This window comes from Plecotus auritus (assembly GCF_963455305.1).
Source record: "Plecotus auritus genome assembly, chromosome: 8".
NCBI lineage: Eukaryota > Metazoa > Chordata > Mammalia > Chiroptera > Vespertilionidae > Plecotus > Plecotus auritus.
In genome coordinates this window covers 37,037,558-37,057,579 of record NC_137782.1, presented here as the reverse complement: position 1 = coordinate 37,057,579, position 20,022 = coordinate 37,037,558, and the positions used below count along the sequence as shown (strand labels likewise).

The 20,022-nt window shown below is 41.2% G+C and overlaps 2 protein-coding genes and 1 pseudogene across 5 annotated transcripts in view; 1 reads left to right on the top strand and 2 right to left on the bottom strand.

Moving 5' to 3' along the window:
• The window catches only part of AKAIN1 (A-kinase anchor inhibitor 1), a 37,245-nt gene extending 36,120 nt beyond the window's left edge, over positions 1–1,125 (bottom strand). Inside the window, exon 1 of the mRNA XM_080686972.1 lies at positions 857–1,125. Within this exon, the coding sequence (XP_080543098.1) occupies positions 857–872 (16 nt within the window). The 5' untranslated portion in view covers positions 873–1,125. The remainder of the gene's footprint in view (positions 1–856) is intronic.
• Positions 1–20,022, bottom strand: part of ZBTB14 (zinc finger and BTB domain containing 14) — a 79,047-nt gene that overhangs the window by 35,419 nt on the left and 23,606 nt on the right. Inside the window, exons 1-3 of one of the 3 annotated variants that reach the window (XR_013961579.1) lie at positions 9,802–10,026; positions 3,617–3,668; positions 3,177–3,263 (exon numbers count right to left, since the gene is read on the bottom strand). The gene's annotated coding sequence lies outside the window, so the exon portion shown is untranslated. Of the gene's footprint in view, positions 1–3,176; positions 3,264–3,616; positions 3,669–8,593; positions 8,679–9,801; positions 10,027–20,022 lie in introns of those variants that run through there. The other 2 variants (XR_013961580.1, XR_013961578.1) reach the window with 2 other exon arrangements.
• LOC308256495 (cyclin-G1-like) lies at positions 4,152–4,633 on the top strand (annotated as a pseudogene). The gene has a single exon. The product of its transcript is annotated as a cyclin-G1-like (transcript).

Sequence of the window (20,022 nt, the reverse complement as noted above, 5' to 3'; positions counted from 1 at the left end):
TCTTTCCCCTACTCCCCCCTTTTCCCACAGCAGTCTTTGATGAAATGGAGGCTGGAATTTAAGAAGGTGCGGGGGAAGACTTTGTATCTACCCCTAGAGAGGGCTTGGTATGTTAACAAGGGCCAAGCTTTCCCAGCTTTCCCTAACTCCTCCTGACCTCATCTGAAACACACATCCACGACTTCATACACACACGCACATGCTGGTAAGCCAGCCCAAAGCAGACAAATCTGACTTCCCCAACTTGTAGCCACAGATAGCAGCAGAGACCCAAGTCTTTCACCGCCAGCTTCCAAAAGACACTGCAATGGCCAGCGACGTCGCAATAGCAGCCTCTGTGCCGCAGACTTCAGCCGGCCAGAGTTACAGGGCTAATTCCTTAAGGAGCGTCGCTCTTCTGCCCTGCGTCCCACTCCCCTGTGCTTCACCCACTTCTCTCCTCGGGAGGTCACTTGGCGCTTCTGTAGAGCGGGAAGTTCGGTGAAGGAGATTCCCACCGAAGTAGCCCAAAGCCCACTACTCTTTGCCCCCGGTCTCCACCCTCCTGCCCACTCAGGCGCCTGTGCGGCTGGCGAAGGTGCCAGTTCTCAAGGTGCCTGAGCTCGCATGGGATGTGGAGGAGCTAAGCAGGAAGAACAGCGATGGGACGATGGCTGGAGATAGAGGATAAATGGAGCAGGACTGGGGAGAGGGACGAAGACTCCGCACAGGGGCACTCTCTCGCCTCTCTCTCACAGACTGTAACTCCCAAACGCACAGATGGGCATTAAGGTAAAGGCCCTCCCTACCTACTCTCTCCCTTCGCTTCCCCACTCCCCGCCTGGACACCAAGTGAAAAAGCAAGGTGCGGGTGTACCTGGAGCGAACACCATGATTTCCTCCAGCCGTTACGCCCCTAGGTAAAGAGAGACAGACAGGAAGGCCAGGACTTGGAGGGGTCCGGTGCAGCTGCGCGCAGGGCGCGGACCGGCTGCGGGCCGGGGCGGTCAGCACCTCGGACAGCTCCCCGCCGCGCGATCCCGGGCTGCAGCTCCGGCGGCCGCTGCGGCGCGCTCAGCCTCCACAATGCACTGCTCCGCCGGCGGCCACAGCCGCGGCAGGAGGAGGAGACGGAATTCCCCCTCAGTTCATCCCTCATTCCTGTGCCAGCTCAGCATACGTAGCTGTTTAGAGAGCAAAGCACTTCTACAGCTTGTACGGGAGAAGGACCGAAGAGGAAGAGAGATAAAGGTAATTGCCCGGCTTCTCGGCAGGGGGACAGCTAATTGCTTCCAATTACCTGCTGTCACTAGCCCCGGTGGATACAGGACTGATATTTTGAATGGGTTTGTCCTTTCTTTTTCTTTCTTTCTTTTCTTAAAAAAAAACAAAAACGCAAAAAGCTTTACTCTCGAGGCGGCTGACTGAGTTCTTCGAGTTGGGCTGGCTCTGAACAGAGGGGTGGGACCTACAAGTTAATCAGTCTTGGGCCCAAAGTCCCAGTCTTGTGCTACTATAAAGACAGCAGGAGGGAAGGACAGGGTGACTATGAAGGCATGAGAAGGGCGTCGGTCGCTATCAGGCCCTGCTCCCAGGCAGCGGATCTGGCTCTAAAAGCTCCTAGGCTTAGAGACCCTCAAGGTCATCACTTTAGAGAAAGCAGGGCCCCACCAGGAATTGGAAAGAGACCTCGGTGAGGCTGGTCTCCTCCAGGGACAAACTCACACATCCTACCGAAGGATGAGTCAAGAGTCCCTTTCAAGTGTGAAAACAGCCCTGAAACCCATCAAGAAGCATTACTGCTTCCCCTAGCTTTACCCAACTGAAAACTATGCCCTCCCATGTATACACTCAGTTCTACTCTAAGATAGTGGGACATAATGCCGCACTCATTTCACGCTTCTAATCCTTGCTCATTTTAAAGCACTATCTAGTTCCCCCAAGAAATGCTTGTAACATCGGCCAAACTAGATGTTACCCAGCTTGAAACAAGTACCTCTGGGTTATAACCTCAGTGCTAAAAGTGATACAGGACCCTCCAGCCTCAAAGCAGATGTCAGTTGCTTTAGGTTTAATCCTCTATTTTCGCAGTTGAATGGAGTTTACAAGAACAAGGGGTGATCAGAGTCATCTCCAGTGTTTTATAGGGTTTCTTCACTTGCACTTCTCCCTGGAAAATATAGTTATTCTGAAAATACAATGTTTCTTAATAATTTGATTGGTGGCCATCAGTTCAACATTCTTTTGGAAAACATAAAGCATTCAAATAGCCTTATTGGAACTGGTTTTGTTCCAAGCCATCTGATAGATTGAAATGGCAAATAGTTTTACAGCTCTTGAACCACAGTTTGCCTGGAGGCATATGAACAGCCTCAACATAACATAATCAGTACTGCTCTTAGCACCTGGTTCAACACAGGCTTTAACAGATGGGACCTGCCTCAGCAGCAACAAGATGCAAATCAATTGATGGACAGATGAAGTGTGGGCATAACAAGATGCAGTCTGCTCATTTTCCCAAGTTACACCAAAAGCCAGGGACCAATGATGCTTCACTCTGTCTTACTTGCTTTATCACCATAAGTGTGAAACACTATTTGAAATAATCTTTGAATGAATGAAAGACCTCCTTCTTTTAACACACTCAATAGGGCTCTCCTTTACAATGTATTTTGTAATGAGCTTTATTTTCCTAATGTATAAACAATCATTCATGATTAAGCTCAAGAAAAAGCAATAGAGTGTAGAGAAAGAAAAAATACTTGGAAACCAGTCACACTCAAGTATAACTTCTTCACCATGTACTAGTTGTATGTTCTTAAATTACCTGCAATATAAGGATGAATGTATCTCCAAGGTTTGTTGTTGGGATTAAATGTAATAATGGATTAATTAAGAGAGAGCACAACCTCAATTAAACTCATTCCAGGAAATTACTGATACCCTGGGAATAGATGGCACCTTATAAGAATATGGTAAAGCAATACTTCTTACACATGAATGTGCATGTGACTCCCACTGGAGATCTTGTTAAAATGCAGATTATGGTTCAGTAGAGCAGGGTGGGGCCTGAGATTCCGCATTTCTAAGCAGTTCCCAGGTGATGTTCATGCTGCAATTGCTGCTTGTTCACAGACTATATTTTAAGTAGCAAGGTATTAGATATATCAGCATTTAAAAAGAAATAAATTACTTACATCTCCTTCAACCTCAGAGTGCATCTTTCTGTTATATAAGGAAGGAATCCAGATGGATTCCCATAGACTTCCAAGCTAGACAGAGGCCTAGATAGTAGTAGAAGGAAAAAAATGCCTTTGATTAGCCTACTATGGCAATACGAGGTAAAATGAACTAGTAAAAACCAGTTCAACAGGTCAAGGACAGAAGAGAAAACTCTCTGTAAGGCCCATCCTCACTTCTTCTCTGACCTTCCATCATCACTTCCTCCCATCACCTCTTCATTTGCTCCAACACACTACTGCTACTCGGCCAAAGGACAATATCCTCCTAACTCAGCTTTTGCTTATTTATATTTTAATAAGAGCAATTAATTTTACTCCCAATAAAATCAAGGCACATGAATGATTTTTTAATTTACAGTTATTATATCAGTAAATTTTATATTCAACAATATTACCTTGGAATGGGTTCCATGTCAAAATAAAGCCCATTCTGTCTCCCAAGGATATCTGCAAGAAAAATATATCCATCTTTAAGTGCTATTTCAATCCCATAGGTTATATATTCATCAAGCCCCTGTAGCTTATGAGTCTCACAAGTCTTTTTAGTGTGACACCAGGGAGACTCTGACTTCCTGACTCACAGTTTGAGTCACTGTAAATGATCCCCCAATGAGAGCGAGCAAGTGATGAAGGGTAGATCCTGGACAACAAAAACAACCATTTATTTGATAGGCACACTGTCCTTTGTCATAATTGCATTTAGCAATTGCAAATATATTCTGATTAACTCCTCACAGATAGAGGCATGGTTATTCATTTGCTTCTCTAAAGAAGTAGCTGTTTTAAAATATTCCTGATTTAATTTGTTTTCTAAAAGAATTTTGAGTCAAATAAAAAACAACCTCCAATTAGTTCTCATAAATGCCAGCTTCTGTTTAGACCATCTCTTTTAATATCTTCAACTACTATTCTAAAATTATCAAATGTCTGATGAGAATGGAAAAGATTGTGTTTCAGAAGGTGTGTTGGAAAGGCAAAGCTGCTTCCGCCTTCCAATGTCTGCATGTCTATTCACTCATTCAAGAGAACTTACAATGGAAAAAAAGGAATAGCCTTAATTTTGAAAGATTAGAAGCTCAGTGTAAGGCATGCCACTGCAGGATCTTTTTTTTTTTTAAGCTAAGCCTTCTCTGTTGGCATTGTCTATCATTGCATCGGTGATCCAAGCTCAGAGGTGTGTAGAGTTAACAGAAGGTGTGGAATGTCTTTAGAAACATTCCAAGATAAGTGGTAGAAATTTGACCTGGCAAGAGCTCGTATCCAAGTGTTTAACTGAATATTCATCAAACAAGTGTTCTAAACCAACTGTTCAGAAGTTGAAATGGATTGTTTCTGGACTAACTGCATGGCAACTGAAATGTGGTTACTACAGAATAACCCACCTTCCAACAATTTCTGAAACTGTTCCTTAATTGGATTATTACAGGAACAAAAACACTTCTCTGAAGCCATTCTCCACAATCCTGAAGAATGTATTGCATCACAACTAGATTAGATTAGCATTGATGTTCTCAGATTTGGGGAAACTGCCTAATTAACATTATGCTGTAGTGGAATTATCTTTAAATTTGAATTCATCTGAGGCATACAAACAAAACCAAGACCATACTGTGAAATGTTAATGACAAGTCTGAGGAGATAAACTGTGAGTCTTTATTTCTAACATTGATCCAACTTTCTATATTGGGTCACCATATTTAGTTGGTATTAAAAATGGTAACCTACTTAATTTAAATTTTATGATACAGGAACTGGGTGTAGGGGGCAGGGGGTGGAAATGGAGGGCATCTATAATACTCTCAACAATAAAAATAAATGTTAAAAAATTTAAATTTTAAATTATGAGGTTTATATCAAAACCAACATTTCACAAATGCACTTTTTTTTTAAAATCTTCACTCAAGGATATGTTTTTATTGATTTCAGAGAGAAAGAAAGAAAGAGAGAGAGAGAGAGAGAGGGAGAGAGAGAGAGAGAGAGAGAGAAACCTCAATGTGAGAGAGAAATATCGATCAGTGCCTCCTGTACGCGCCCTGACCTGGATCAAAGCTGCAACCTAGGTATGTGCCCTACTGGGAATCTAACTTGAAACCTTTTGGTGCACAGAAGGACACTCCAACTACCTGAGCCACCCAGCCAGGGCCACATATGCACTTTGAAGACATAATATGGCTCACTATTTTAAGCAGTGAAAATGGCTTCATAATACAAATTTCAGATTATACAAAGATGCGGACTTTATTGCTACATGGGAATTACATTTAAATTTTATATAAAGCAAAAGTGCACCTGTTGTTTGTTGATTTATTAATGGTAGCCATTCTGGGAGGTGTGTGGCGATATCTCATTGTGGTTTTAGTTTGCATCTCTCTGATGATTAGTGCCATTGAGCATTTTTTTCATGTATATTGGCCATCAATATGTCCTCTTCAGGTCCTTTGCCCATTTTTTAATTTATTATTTGGGTTTTTTGGTGTTGACTTTTATAAATTCTTTAAAATTTCTGAATATTAACCCCTTATCAGATATATCATTGACGAATATGTTCTCCCATACAGTGTGTTCTCTCTTCATTTTGTTGATGGTTTGTTTGTTTTTTCTGCGCAGGAGCTTTTTAGTTTGATGTAGTCCCATTTGTTTATTTTTCCTTTGGTTTCCTTGCTCTAGGAAATATACCAGCAAAAATATTACAACAGATGTCTGAGATTTTACTGCCTGTTTTCTTCTAGGATTTTTATGGTTTCACAACTTAAATTTAAGTCCTTTATCCATTCTGAGAGTATTCTTGTGTGTGGTGAATTGGTGGTCTCATTTCAATTTTTTTGCAAGGACCTGTCCAATTTTCCCACCATTGATTTTTTAAAATATATTTTTATTGATTTCAGAGAGGAAGGGAGAGGGAGATCGAAACATCAATGATGAGAGAGAATCATTGATTGGCTGCCTCCTGCACTCCCCCACTAGGGATTGAGCCCGCAACCTGGGCATGTGCCCTTGGCCAGAATCGAACCTGGGACCCTTCAGTCCACAGGTCAATGCTCTATCCATTGAGCCAAACCAGCTAGGGCCAATTTTCCCACCATTTATTGAATAGACTGTCTTTATTCCATTCTATGCTCTTGCCTCCTTTGTTAAATATTAACCCTAAAGATGTGGTTTGATTTCTGGGGTCTTTGTTCTGTTCCATTGATCTATATTCCTGTTCTTATGCCAATACCAAACTGCTTTGATTACAATGGCCTTGTGTTATAGTTTGTTAGCCAGTATTGTGATTCCTTCCAACTTTGTTCTTCTTTCTCAAGATTGCTGAGGCTATTCAGGGTCTTTGAGGGTTTTATATAAATTTTTGGAATATTTATTCCAGATCTGTGAAATAAGCCATTGGTATTTTAATAAGAATTGTTTCGAATCTATATATTGCTTTGGGTAGTATGGACATTTTAATTATGTCAATTTTTCCAATCCATAAACACAGTATATGCTTCCACTTATTTGTATCTTACTCAATTTCTTTCTTCAATGTCCTATAGTTTTCCAAGTACAGGTCTTTTACCTCTTTGGTTAAATTTATTCCTAGGTACCTTACTTTTTTGTTATTGTTGCAATAGTTAATGGGATTGTTTTCTTAGTTACCTTTTCTGATCATTATTGGTATATAAAAATGCCACTGATTTTTGGATATTGATTGTGTATCCTGCTACTTTGCAGAATTCACTTATTAGATCTAGTAGTTTCTTGGTGGAAGTCTTTAGGGTTTTCTATGGACAATATCATGTCATCTGCAAATAATGACAGTTTTATTTCCTCCTTTCCAATTGGCTTGCCTTTTATTTCTTATTCTTGTCTGATCACTATGGCTAGAACTTCCAGTACTATATTGAATAAGAGTGGTGAAAGAGGACATCCCTGTCGTGTTCCTGATCTGAAGGGAAACACTTAGTTTTTGCTCACTGAGTCTGATGTTGGCATAGGTTTTTCATATATAGCCTTTTTTATGTTGAGGTCTGATCCTCTATTCCCACTTTGCTAAGAATTTTATCATAAATGGGGGTGCTGGATTTTACTGAGTGCTTTTTCTGCATCATTTATTGAGATGATCATGTGATTTTTACCATTGATTTTGTTTATGTGATATATCACATTTACTGATTTGCAAATATTGTACCAACCTTGCAACCTGGAATAAATCCCACTTGATCATGGTGTATGCTCTTTTAAATGTATTGCTGGATCTGATTTGCTAATATTTTGTTGAGGGTTTTAGTATCTATGTACATTAGGGATATTGGCTTGTAATATTCTTTCTTTGTAGTGTCTGTATTAGAAATAGGAAAATGTTGGCCTCATAAAAAGAGCTTGAAGTCTTCCCTCGTCTTGAATTTTTTGAATAGGTGTTAGTTCTTCTCTGAATGTTTGGTAAAACTCACCTGTGAAGTATCCAATCCAGGACTTTTGCTTGCTGGAAGCTTTTTTTATTAGTGCTTCCATGTCATTAGTTGTTATCAGTCTATTCAGATTTTCTGATTCAGTTTTGGAAGGTTGTATGTTTCTAGGAATTTGTCAGTTTCACCCATGTTGTGCAATGTGTTGGCATATAGTTGTTTTTAATATTTTCTTACAATCCTTTGTGTTTCTGTGATGTCAATCATTACTTCTCTTTCATTTCGGATTTTATTTATTTGGGTCCTGTCTCTTTGTTTCTTAATGAGTCTAGTTAAAGGTTCATCAACCTTGTTTATCTTTTCAAAGAACTAGCTCTTGGTTTTGTTGATTTTTGTATTATTTTTAAATTTCTATGTCATTTATTTCTGTTCTGAGCTTTATTATTTCCTTCCTTCTACTTACTCTGGGCTTTTCCTGTTGTTCTTCTTCTAGTTCTTTTAGGTATAGGGTTAGATTGCTTACTTGAGATTTTTCTTGCTTCTTGAACTTCCCTCTCAGGACTGCTTTCATTGGGTCCCACAGACTTTGGCTTGTTGTGTGTTTATTTTCATTTGTTTCCAGGAAGTTTTTTATTACTTCCTTGATCTCATTGGTAACCCATTTATTGTTTACTAACATGCTATTTAGCCTCCATGTGTTTGAATGTCTTTGAGATTTTTATTGTAGTTGATTTCTAGCTTCATTCTTTTGTAGGAACTGCCTTTTTATCCAGCAATCTCACTTCTTGGAATATATCCTAAAAATACTGAAACACCAATCAGAAAGAATATATGCACCCCTATGCTCATAGCAGCTTCATTTACTAGTACAATAGCCAAGATCTGGAAACAGTCCAAGTACCCATCAGTAGATAAGTGGATATAAAAGCTGTGGTCATTTACACAATGGAATACTACAGTACATGTCTATAAAAAAGAAGGAACTCTTACCCTTTGTGACAGCATGGATGGACCTGGAGATTATTATGCTAAGCAAAATAAGCCAGTCAGAAGAAGACAAATACCATATGATCTCACTTATATACAGAATCTAATGAACAAAATAAACTGATGAACAAAATAAAATCAGAGACATGGACACATGGAACAGACTGACAGATCTCAGAGGGGAGGTTGGGGGGGGCATGACTGCATAAAGGAAGTTGAAGAGATTAGCCAAAGAACATGTATGCACAGCCTATGGACACAGACAACAGTGTAGTGAAGGCCAGGGTAGTGGGGTGGGCGGGGACTAGGTGGAGGTGGACAAAGTGGGGGAAATGCTGGGTATCTGTAATAGTGTCAACAATAAAAAAAAAAAAAGCAAAGCTATGTGTACTTGCAGATGACATGATCTTATATATAGAAAACTCCAAAGAATACACACACACACACACACACACACACACACACAAATATTATAGCTAATCAATTTAGCAAAGTTAGAGGGTATAGGAATCAATTGTATTTCTATATACCAGCAATCAACAAGCCAAAAATAAATTTTTTTAAAAAATGCATCCTAAACCATAAAATACTTAGGAATAAGTTTAAGCAAGCACACAGTACACTGAAAACTACAAAACATTGCTGAAAGTAATTAAAGACCCACATAAATGGAATGCTACCCTCGTTCTGGATCTGAAGACATAATATTGTTAAGGTGACTATCCAAAGTGATCTACAGACTCAATGCAATCTCTGTAAATGGTGGCTGAACTGAACCAGATGTTATCTGTTCCCTTCATTAGTATAAACATAAATGGCATTAATGTAGACACGGTCCTTTCCTATCTACAAACTGCCCACCACCTGAAATTTTAAGTTTCTCTTCAAAGACCTGGCACTCAAGAAGCATTCTCCCACTGTCCCACTGACGTTGTGGCCCAGTAAGTGTATATACTCTCTGAGCTGACTTTCGTCTTCAGGAAACAAACCAAAACAAGGGCTTTGGAGGAGGGCGGGGCGGGGGGGGAGGTCGGAAAGGAGGTGTAGCTAAGACTCTGTAAGGCACCCAGCAAGCTGTCAGGCTGGAAGCCCCACGGAACAGTCAATTCTGGAGGCGCCAGCACTTCGTTGGAATTGCCTCCTCGTAGCGGTGAGGGCTTGGGCATAATGTGTGAAGGGTCAAGAATACGGAACACAAACAGCTGGCCTACCCGGACCTCGGAGAGGAGCAGAGTTAACCACAACCTCACAGGGAAGCGCAGCTTTCACTTTAAGCACCTGCGGGCCCGCCCCGCGCCGGAGGCAGCAGGAGGCCCCGCCCCGCCCTGCGCAGGCGCCGGAAGTCCGTGAGCGCTGCCACGAAGTCAGATTCCTCCGCCGAGCTCGTTGCTTGGTGCTTCGACATCTACCTCAGATTCCAGCCTCTTCCTCCGCCCACTTCCGGCCTGCTGGCTGTCGCTTCTCCGGCCAATAGTCCCGGCGATCCTGCCCGCCGGTGCTCGGACCGAGGCCCGGCCTGGTCTGAGGAGACAGCGCCGCCACCGGGACCAGCTCCCGATCCCACATGCACTTCCGTCGCCGCCGAGGGAGGGACGGAGCCCCAGGGGAGCAGGGCGCGCGGCGGCGTGATGGACGCGCCGACGGTCCTGGTGCAGGACCTCCTGACCCAGAACCATGCCCTGCGCAGGGAGAACCACGAGCTCGTGGAGCAGGTGCGGCGGAGGCTTTGCGAGAAGGCCCACCTGCTGCCCAGGTGCGTCCGCCGGCTTGCACCGCGGCTTTTCCCGGAACATTGGAAGGCGACTCCGCCCTGCTTCCCTAGTTTTTGATCCAAGCGGTTTCTTAACATGAGATTCTTCGAGGCCCTATTCTCCAGCGACACACCTAAAGGTGGCATTTTTAATCCGCCGCCTGTCCTGGGCGGCAGAGGAGTGGTTAGGCCCCTGCATCTAGAGGGAGACCCCCATCCTAGCTCATTAGGAGGGCTCCGTGGACGCACTGAAGCGGGCCTTTGGCAGGAATGGGTAGAAAACCACCGGCCCTGCCTGGCTTTGATTCATAAAGAATTCCCCAGTTCCGCTGCAGGGCCTTGCTAGACAGGCCTGCTGCCTGTGCTTGCCACCCGCTCTACTTCGCACTCTGCCCAGCAACACAGCCACTTGCTGAGAAACTATTAGAAATTAATGGGCCACCCCGGATCACGGCCCTGCCAACTCTGAAGACTGTTGTTGACCGCCTTTCAAAATCGGGGCCAACCTAGAAAGTGGAGTTTGACACAACCCCCGTGGACACTGATGGGGGTCGCTCAGGCCCAGAGATAGCTTTCATGATTGCTGTTCCTGGCAGCCAGTTTTCAAAAATATATTTTTATTGATTTCAGAGAGTAAGGGAGAGAGAGATGGAAACATCAATGATGAGAGGGACTCATCCATCGGTTGCCTCCTGTAGGTCCCACGCTGGGGATCGAGCCTGCAAAGAGGGCATGTGTCCTTGACCAGAATCGAACCTGGGACCCTTCAGTCCACAGGTCAATGCTCTTACCCACTGAGCCAAACCAGTAGGGCCTGGCAGCCAAATTTTGACATTCTACCCAAAGAACCAATTTTTCACATCCTTCATTTCTGTTGTGAAAACACAAGAGTCTCAAAGATAGTGCCTTTTAGAGAAAACCAGGCACTGGACACTACACGGAAAAAGTACTTTTAAAATTTAAGTACATTTTACATTACTATATGCCTAGTACTGTACTTGGTAACACCAAGACAAAATATATGTCCTCAGAAACAATTATGTTCTGAGAAAAAATTGGAAGTGCATATTCTGATGTTTGGTAAAATAATGCTTTTGTGTATAAAGAATGGCATATTTGATTTTTCAATGGCCTTTTTTTACTTTGCCCTATAGTTTAAACACATGCAGCTTACAGAGGAGAGAGAAAAACCCACCTGAACAGTTTATATTTGCTGCCAAATCAGGCAAAGATGTTGTTTTTAAAAATGCATGTAACAGTAAAAAAAAAAAAAATGGGAATGGTACAGTCTTTGAACTGTATGCACTTAGCTTCATTCCTTTTTATTAAGTAATTTAGCTCCCTCATTTCTTATAAATTACTTTGCTTTTTGGCCTCAGTTTTTCTTCTGTAATTAAAGGCATTACTTGATTATTTGTTTCAGAATTCTGGGATTCTCCTAAGAGGCCAAAGAAAGGAAGGAAAAAGGAGGATCTGAGCCTTCCTTTTAAACAAAGGGGTTCTTTAAACCCTGAAGGAGAAAAATCCCTAACTGCCTTTCCTTGAAAGTCCTTAGATTTTGTTATTCTGGTAATGAATATAGTTTCACTGAAATGTCTTCTTGAATTTTTGGTTAGACATCTTTATATTCAGAAAAACTCATCACTGCCACCTTCGTGGACAATTTATATACCCAAGGACCATAGCAAAAACCTCTAATTGTATTTTTGCAAGATGTGATTAATGACAGATTATAGCAATTATTTTACCATTGCTGGTTGGCATTACTAGAATTCATAAGGAGACCTCATATATATACACTGAGTGGCCAGATTATTATTATCTCTGAACACATAATAATCTGGCCACTCAGTGTACTTCTCTTGAGTACCTCATTTATTTTATATCAGAGATACTATAAACCGTGCACCTGATCAGTTTTCCCCTTTGCACTGGCTAATAGAACCTTTGCTCAGGGCAAATAGGTGGTTGATCTCCAGCAAAAGTCTAGAATACTTTTGGTACCCATTTGAGATACAAATACACTGAGTGGTCAGATTACTATGCGTTCAGAGATCATAATAATCTGGCCACTCAGTGTGTGTGTGTGTGTGTGTGTGTGTGTGTGTGTGTGTGTGTGTATACATATATATATATATATATATATATATATATATATATACACATACATACATATATATATATATATATCGTATATGAGGTACTAATAAAATAAACTGAATCTTGGGTGTATTGACTGTTAATTTCAAAGCAATGTTTTCCCATAGTAACAAAAATTTACAGTCCTGGCCTGCGTGCTCAGTGGTTGGAGCGCTGGTCTGCTTACAGGAGGATTGCTGGTTCTATTCTCATTCTCAGCAAAGGCACATGCCTGGGTTGCAGGTCTGATCTCTGCCCCAGTCAGGGCTCCTGTAGGGGGCAACCAATCAATGTGTCTGTCTCTCTCCCCTCATCCGCCCTCTCTCCACTCTCTCTAAAAATCAGTGGAAAAAAAATATCCTCACTCCTTGGGTGAGTATTAAAAAAAAAAAAGTTACAGGATATAGCACCAAAATTTTTTTTTTCAATAAACCTCACGAGCACATATTTGATAGCATACAAAATTTTTCTAATGAAAGATAAGTATCAACATTTAATAAGTCAAATAGAGCATCAAAAATGTAACTGTAAAGTCAAAATGTCACTTAATTTTCTATAGTTATCTCTTATTGTTGAGGATCACTTAGATCTCCACCAAAAGGGGCGGTGGGGGGGAGCGGGGAATAAGAAAGTACAGGAGGCTTGCTCACAGACAGTTACGCAGATAGTAGCCAGGAGAGAAGGGTCACTGGTCAATGACGTCCACGTTCAGATTTTTCCACATCTGAAATCGGGTCATAACAGGTTATGATCAGTTTGTTGTTTTCTTTAGTCTTCTGCTGAATGATCTCCAGGGAATGGTTCCTCATCTGGCCCTTTGTTAGGATCACCTGGATGGCCACAGGCCACTAGAACTTTACTATGGACTTGAGCAATTTCCTCATCTGCTAGATTGAGTTTCTCTTCTCTGTGGGCCTATAATTCTTGGTGTCTTTGGCCTTCCATTTGAATTCATAATTCAGTGATGCTATATTCTTAGAATAGCCTTTAATCACCACTTTCTGCTTCTCATATCCCTTGAAAAGGCCAGAGAAAGATGTGTTCATGGAGTTTATATCTAATAAGTTGACCTTTTTCTTTCAGACCTATATTTCAGCTTTGGCAATCTCCTTTTGTTTCTGAGCCTCCTCCATCACCTGGGGTACAATCCCTAAAAATCCATAATTTTTCTCATCTCTAGGTATTTCAGGTGGAGCTCCTCATACTTGCTTTTCAATTCCAGGTTTTCCATTTGCATGGCTTTAATCATCATGTCCAGGTTCTTCTGGCTAACCTGCAGTACATCCATGATGGGACCAATGGACAGAGGCAGGCCCACAGCCCAAGAGTACATGGAGGAAAGTCAGTCACAGGAATATCCAGAGCTCCTAAGAAATCAAACACCACCAGCCTTGCTTTAGGTAGACTTCCTCAAGAAGACTTGGCATCATGAATGCTGTTTGTCTCAATGGCCACAGAAACCAATTTATTTGAGAGCTGTCTTTCAGCAGTGGGTCAAATCTGAGGTAGAAAGAACTGTTTTCTCAAAGCAGATTCCTTAAATGAGGATGTTCCAAACTGCTCCAAATGACCCATCGCCGTGTTGGTGCCTAGAATTTCAACTGGGTTTCTGAAGTTATTCTATTTAAGGTCTGCGACATCCTGTGACCTGTGCCGAGAAAGATCAGGGCTCGGTGCCTGGATTGCTTGTGTGAATGGATGTATCCAAAGAATCCACTGTTCCTTCCTCACTCGCTGCTATCAGAGTCTCCCCTGAGAGTAGTATCTTTTTATCCTCAAGTGATTCCAATTTAAGTGCAAAATTGAGAGGCACTGATTAAGGATATATTAGTCCCAGTAGAGAGGCAGGTGAACTTAAGGGGTTCATGTGAAAAAAAATGCACAATTTTCTGTTCCTCTTGACTTTGGCTTGTATGGCTTTACCTGATTTGGGCATTTGTGATTTGCTAGAAAGGCAACTCTTCATATATTTAAAATTAGGGAATGCAACTGGAGAACCAGATAAGCATAATTTGTTACAATGCTTTTGTTTTTATTTCCCTCTGTGATGCAACTTGTTAAAATTTGCCTTGGCTAAACTAAGATTTATCAAATATCTTTATTTTGGACATCTTAATTTCTTGCCAGTTAATTGAAGGCAATGTCCTAACAAAGCAGGTAGCTACCTACATAATGCAACCTTCAGATAACTATTAATTCAAGTAAAATAAAATCCTTCATCTTCCCCAGATCCTTTTAAGTGGCCTGCTGTCAACAGTTCTCTACAGTGATTCTCTAGCTTTAGGGAGCATCAGCATCACCTGAGGGGCTTGTTAAAAAACAGATTGTAGCCCTAACCGGTTTGGCTCAGTGGATAGAGCAGGGGTGGGCAAACTTTTTGACTCGAGGGCCACAATGGGTTCTTAAACTGGACCGGAGGGCCAGAACAAAAGCATGGATGGAGTGTTTGTGTGAACTAATATAAATTCAAAGTAAAGGAGCGGAGGGGAGAGCAAGAGAACTGGATAGAACAGCCGGATCCGGCCCGCGGGCCATAGTTTGCCCACGGCTGGGATAGAGCATCGGCCTGCGGACTCAAGGGTCCCAGGTTCAATACCAGTCAAGGGCATGTACCTTGGTTGCGGGCATATACCCAGTAGGGAGTGTGCAGGAGGTAGCTGATCGATGTTTCCCTCTCATCGATGTTTCGAACTCTCTATCACTCTCCCTTCCTCTCTGTAAAAAATCAATAAAATATATTAAAAAAATATTTCTGAAGGAAAAAGCAAGAAGAAAGTTTATATTAAAAAACACACAACAACAGATTGCCCTAGTCAGGTTGCTCAGTTGGTTGGAGCATTATTCCATATACCAACAAGGTTGCAGGTTCAATTCCCTGTCAGAGCACATACCTCCATTGCAGGTTTGATCCCCAGTTGGGGCGCATACCAGCGGCAACCGATTGATATTTCTCTCTTACATTGATGTTTCCCTCCCTCTAAAATCAAGAAACATAGCCTAGAGTGAGGATTAAAAAAAATAAAAAACCATAACACAGTTTGCCACACCATACTTCCAGAGTTTTTGATCTACCACATTTGGGTTGGGATCTGAGAATTTGCATTTATAACTAAAGTTCCTAGGTGATACTGATGCTCTTGGTGTAAGAGTAAAAATATTAGAAATTAGAAAAATATTTAATTCTCCCTAGTACAAAGAACAGAAAGAGAGTACTTACTTTAAAAAACTTGTCATTATAGGCTCTTTCTCTGCCTTTTGAAATGTATGCAACCCTCTTAAAAGGCAAAATAAGCCTCTTGCCTCATTTACAGTTCAAGAATTTATCTTTGAAATGGGATTTGGAGCCATCACTTTGAAATGTAATCATCAAGGAAAATAGTACCCCTATCTCTGGTTTCCTGGGAGTACAGAAGCCTAACTTCAACAGGTACCTGGCTCCAAATTGCAAACATGCCTTTTGTCATACAGATATGAGAAATTTATTTTTCCTTTATATGAAGGCAATTAGTCCTTCTTAAGAATTATTTATCTTGAGAACATGGATATAATGGGTTTCATGGCTTGGCTAAATAGGTGAGATTTCTTTCTGAATTTGCTCTCTTGTGCCTTTCCTGTGTTCTATATCACATTCTGGTTTAGTGTTTATTCCATAATAAAACTGTTTTCTTTCATCTATCTTTATGGAGAAGTTTTTTCAGGTTGATAAGAAATTTTATTTTTTAATTATATTTCCCCTACATTGATCAGGACCACACTTTGAGAACTACTACGCAAATGAACCTAAAAGTAGAACTTTAAATTTCTCTCTAGAGCTTTATTTTTTTAAATATATTTTTTTATTGATTTCAGAGAGGAAGGTAGACAGAGAGATAGAAACATCAATGATGAGGGAGAATCATTGATTGTCTGCCTCCTGCATGCCCCACACTGGGGATTGAGCCCAAAACCCAGGCATGTGCCCTGACTGGGAATCAAACCAGTGACCTCCTGGTTCCTGGATTGATGCTCAACTGCTGAGCCACACCCGGCTGGGCTATCTAGAGCTTTAACCTTGTTGGTTTCACCCTGTTCTGATAGCCTGTTGAAATCTTTTTTTGAATCTTTGAATTCTTGAATTTTGATTTTATCCTATTTTATAGCATCTACAAAATTGATAAACTTGTTTTATGTTTTCCAAACCATTAGTAAATTCTGAAAAGAGGCAGCAAGGGTCCCTGTAACATACAATGATTATTGTATTAGCCATCAGACAATTGTATATCATGTAATATGCTGTATACTAGGGACATAGTTATAAACAAGACAACCCTGACTCTCAAGTAGCTTACAACTGGAAAGACAAACAAACAGGCCATTATAATGCAGAACTCCTGTATGGCAACAGGAATTGGTAGCACAGAGCAATTCTCCTAGTCTCAGCCTTGGAGGGTGTTATGGACTAAATGTTTGTGTCACTCTGAAATTCTTATTGAAATCCTAAAGCCCAATGTGCTAGGCTTTGGGAAGGTAATTAAGACATGAGGATGGAGCCCTCATAAATAGTATTAGAGCCCTTAAGAGACATGTGAGGTGCTGGTGCTCTGGTGCTTACTGTTACTCTGTGTATGGCATTATGGCAATAGATTCCTAACTGTATCTGTACTTACTCCCCTGCAGTCCATTGTCCACACTAGTTGTGGTTATTTTTGCTTAATTTCCCAAAGTAGTTCATTTGCTTTACCTAAAGAGACGGGAAGCCTGTTTTTGCCTACAACAATGGGGATACTAGTAAGAAGCATTTCCAATTATTTATGTTTTATTTTGATGCAAGGATAGCATTGCCATTATTATGATGTAATATTGTATACATTTCTTTCTCACTTGATTTCATTGTTTGAAGCCATTGTCAGGTAACCATAAATATCTGCATCTGTTTTGGCTCAGTGGATAGAGCGTCAGCTCACGGACTGAAGGATCCCAGATTTGATTCTAGTCAAGGGCATGTACTTTGGTTACAGGCTCGATCCCCAGTGCGGGGCGTGCAAGAGGCAGCTGATCAATGTTTCTCTCTCATTGATGTTTCTAACGCTCTATTCCTCTCCCTTCCTTTCTATAAAAATCAATAAAATATATTTTTTAAAAATATGCATCAAAAAAATAAAGCCACACAATCTCACAATCTCCAGTTGTAAAAGTAGAAAAGAATAAGTTGAGATATTTTCCATTTTTGAACGGCTTATTAAAAATGAAACAACAAAGTTATGAAAAATGCATTGACTGACCTTTGAAGTTCAAGCAAGCTAAAAAAGAACAGGATAATTAAAGAAGACAAGCAAAAAGTCCAAGAAAATATATGAAGCTTGACTAATGATCGTGTTTAAAATAAATAATGTATCTTCATGAGTTATTCATCCTCTTACAGTTCATGAATGCTGAGAAAAACATACCAAGGAATGATTTGTAAAAAGTCATCAAAAGCAAGTCAAATACAACCAGCTCATTGCTTATCTTGTAACTGATTCAAGTCCTGCAAGATAGGAGAAAAGCAAAAGGGTGGTGGTGGTGTGTGTGTGTGGCGGGGGGGGGGGGGGGGGGGTAATAACAGAAATGGGGCTGTACTCAGTTGAATACTATCTCTCCCCAAAATTCATGTCCATCCTGAAACTCAGAATGTGACCTTATATAGAAATAGGATCTTTGCAGATTTAAATAGTTAAATTAATATGAGGTCATTCTGGGTTAGGATGTGTCTTAAATGCAATATGACTGGTGTCTTTATAAGAGGAGGATGCAGAGAAACGGAGACACACAGGGAAGAAAGGCATGTGACAACACAGGCAGAATTAAGTGATGCAGCTGCAAGCCAAAGGATGCTAAGAACTACTGGCAACCACCAGAAGTTAGAAGAGGGCATGGAACAGATTCTTCCCTAGAACCTCAGAGGTGCATGGCCTTACTGACTGACACCTTAATTTCAGACCTTAGGCTACCAAAGCTGCAGGGGAATAATATATATATATATATATATATATATATATATATATATATATATATATATATATATTATTGAGGGTTTTTTTATTGATTTTTTTTTTGAGAGAGAGAGAGAGAAAGAAAGAGAGAGAGAAAAACAAAAGAAGAGGGAGAGACAAACATCGATGTGAAGCAAGACTTTGATAGGCTGCCTTCCACATGCTCTCCCCAGGCATTTGCCCCAACCGGGAATCTAAGAGAGGATTTAACCAACTGAGCCACACTGGCCAGAGCAATATTTCTGTTCTTTTAAGCCAGCCAGTTTGTGGTACTTTGTTATGTCAGCCCTTGTAAACTAAAACCAGGTAAACAATTTTTTTTAATTAGTATTTAATTTTAGAAAGTAAATAATGCTGTAGGGAAAAGAACATGGGACTCTGGCTTGGTTGAAGTGCCATCCCACGCACCAGGAAGGTTTCGGGTTTGATTCCTGGTCGAGGCATATTCCTAGGTTTAGGGTTTGATCCCTGTTCCAAGCACTTATGAGAGGTAATCGATCTCCTGATCAATGTTTCTCTCATGGATTTTTTCTCTCTCTCTATTAGTCCCTTATTCCCTTCCTCTCTGTCTCTAGGGGGAAAAAAATCAATTAATAAAAGAACATGGAAAGATTGGAGTAATCAGAACCATGATTCCTAACTCAAATATTGAATTCAATGTTTATATTTGCCAAATCTGTGAGCTACATATCTTTTAAACCATAAGTAGCCCTATATTTGAATGCTACTCAACATACACTGAGTGGCCAATTATGATCTCTGAACGCATAATAATCTGGCCACTCAGTGTGTGTGTGTGTGTGTGTGTGTGTGTGTGTGTGTGTATGTATGTGTGTGTCTATACATATATATGTATTAGAGGCCTGGTGCATGAATTCGTGCATGGATGGGGTCCAGTGGGCCTGGCCAGGGGGAGGGGATGTGGGCAGTTGGCCGGCCTGCCTGCTGGTCCAACTCCTGGTTGAGGGGACAATTTGCATATTAGCCTTTTATTATATAGGATATACACTGAGTGGCCAGATTATTATGTGTTCAGAGATCATAATAATATGGCCACTCAGTGTATATTCAATTATCCATAATAAGCCTATGAGCTGGGGTTGATGAAAAGGAAAATTTTATAAATTATAGACCTTAACTAACTTCACTTGTTAGGAAAACAAATAATAACCAAGGAACTAAGTGTAATAAAAGAAGATATAAAGTACTACATTAGGTTAAAGTTAAGATTCAGAGGGAAAATCTATACTAATAATAGAGGAATATGCAAATTGGCTGGGACGCTGTAACGTAACAACCAAACAGTAGGGACCTGAGGCTCCATGGTGCCTGGCTGGGGCAGGGGACCTCAGGCCGCACCCCCCACCTGGCAGGGCCTGACGGGGGACCTGAGGCTGTGTCCCCCGCCCGGTGGGGCTTGATGGGGGTGGGGCCAGCCGGGTCTGGGTCTCACCCAATGGGGGCGGGGCCGGCCGGGTCTGGGTCTCCTGCGTTTTCAAAGCGCATGCAGGTGGTGGGTGGGGGCTTGACTC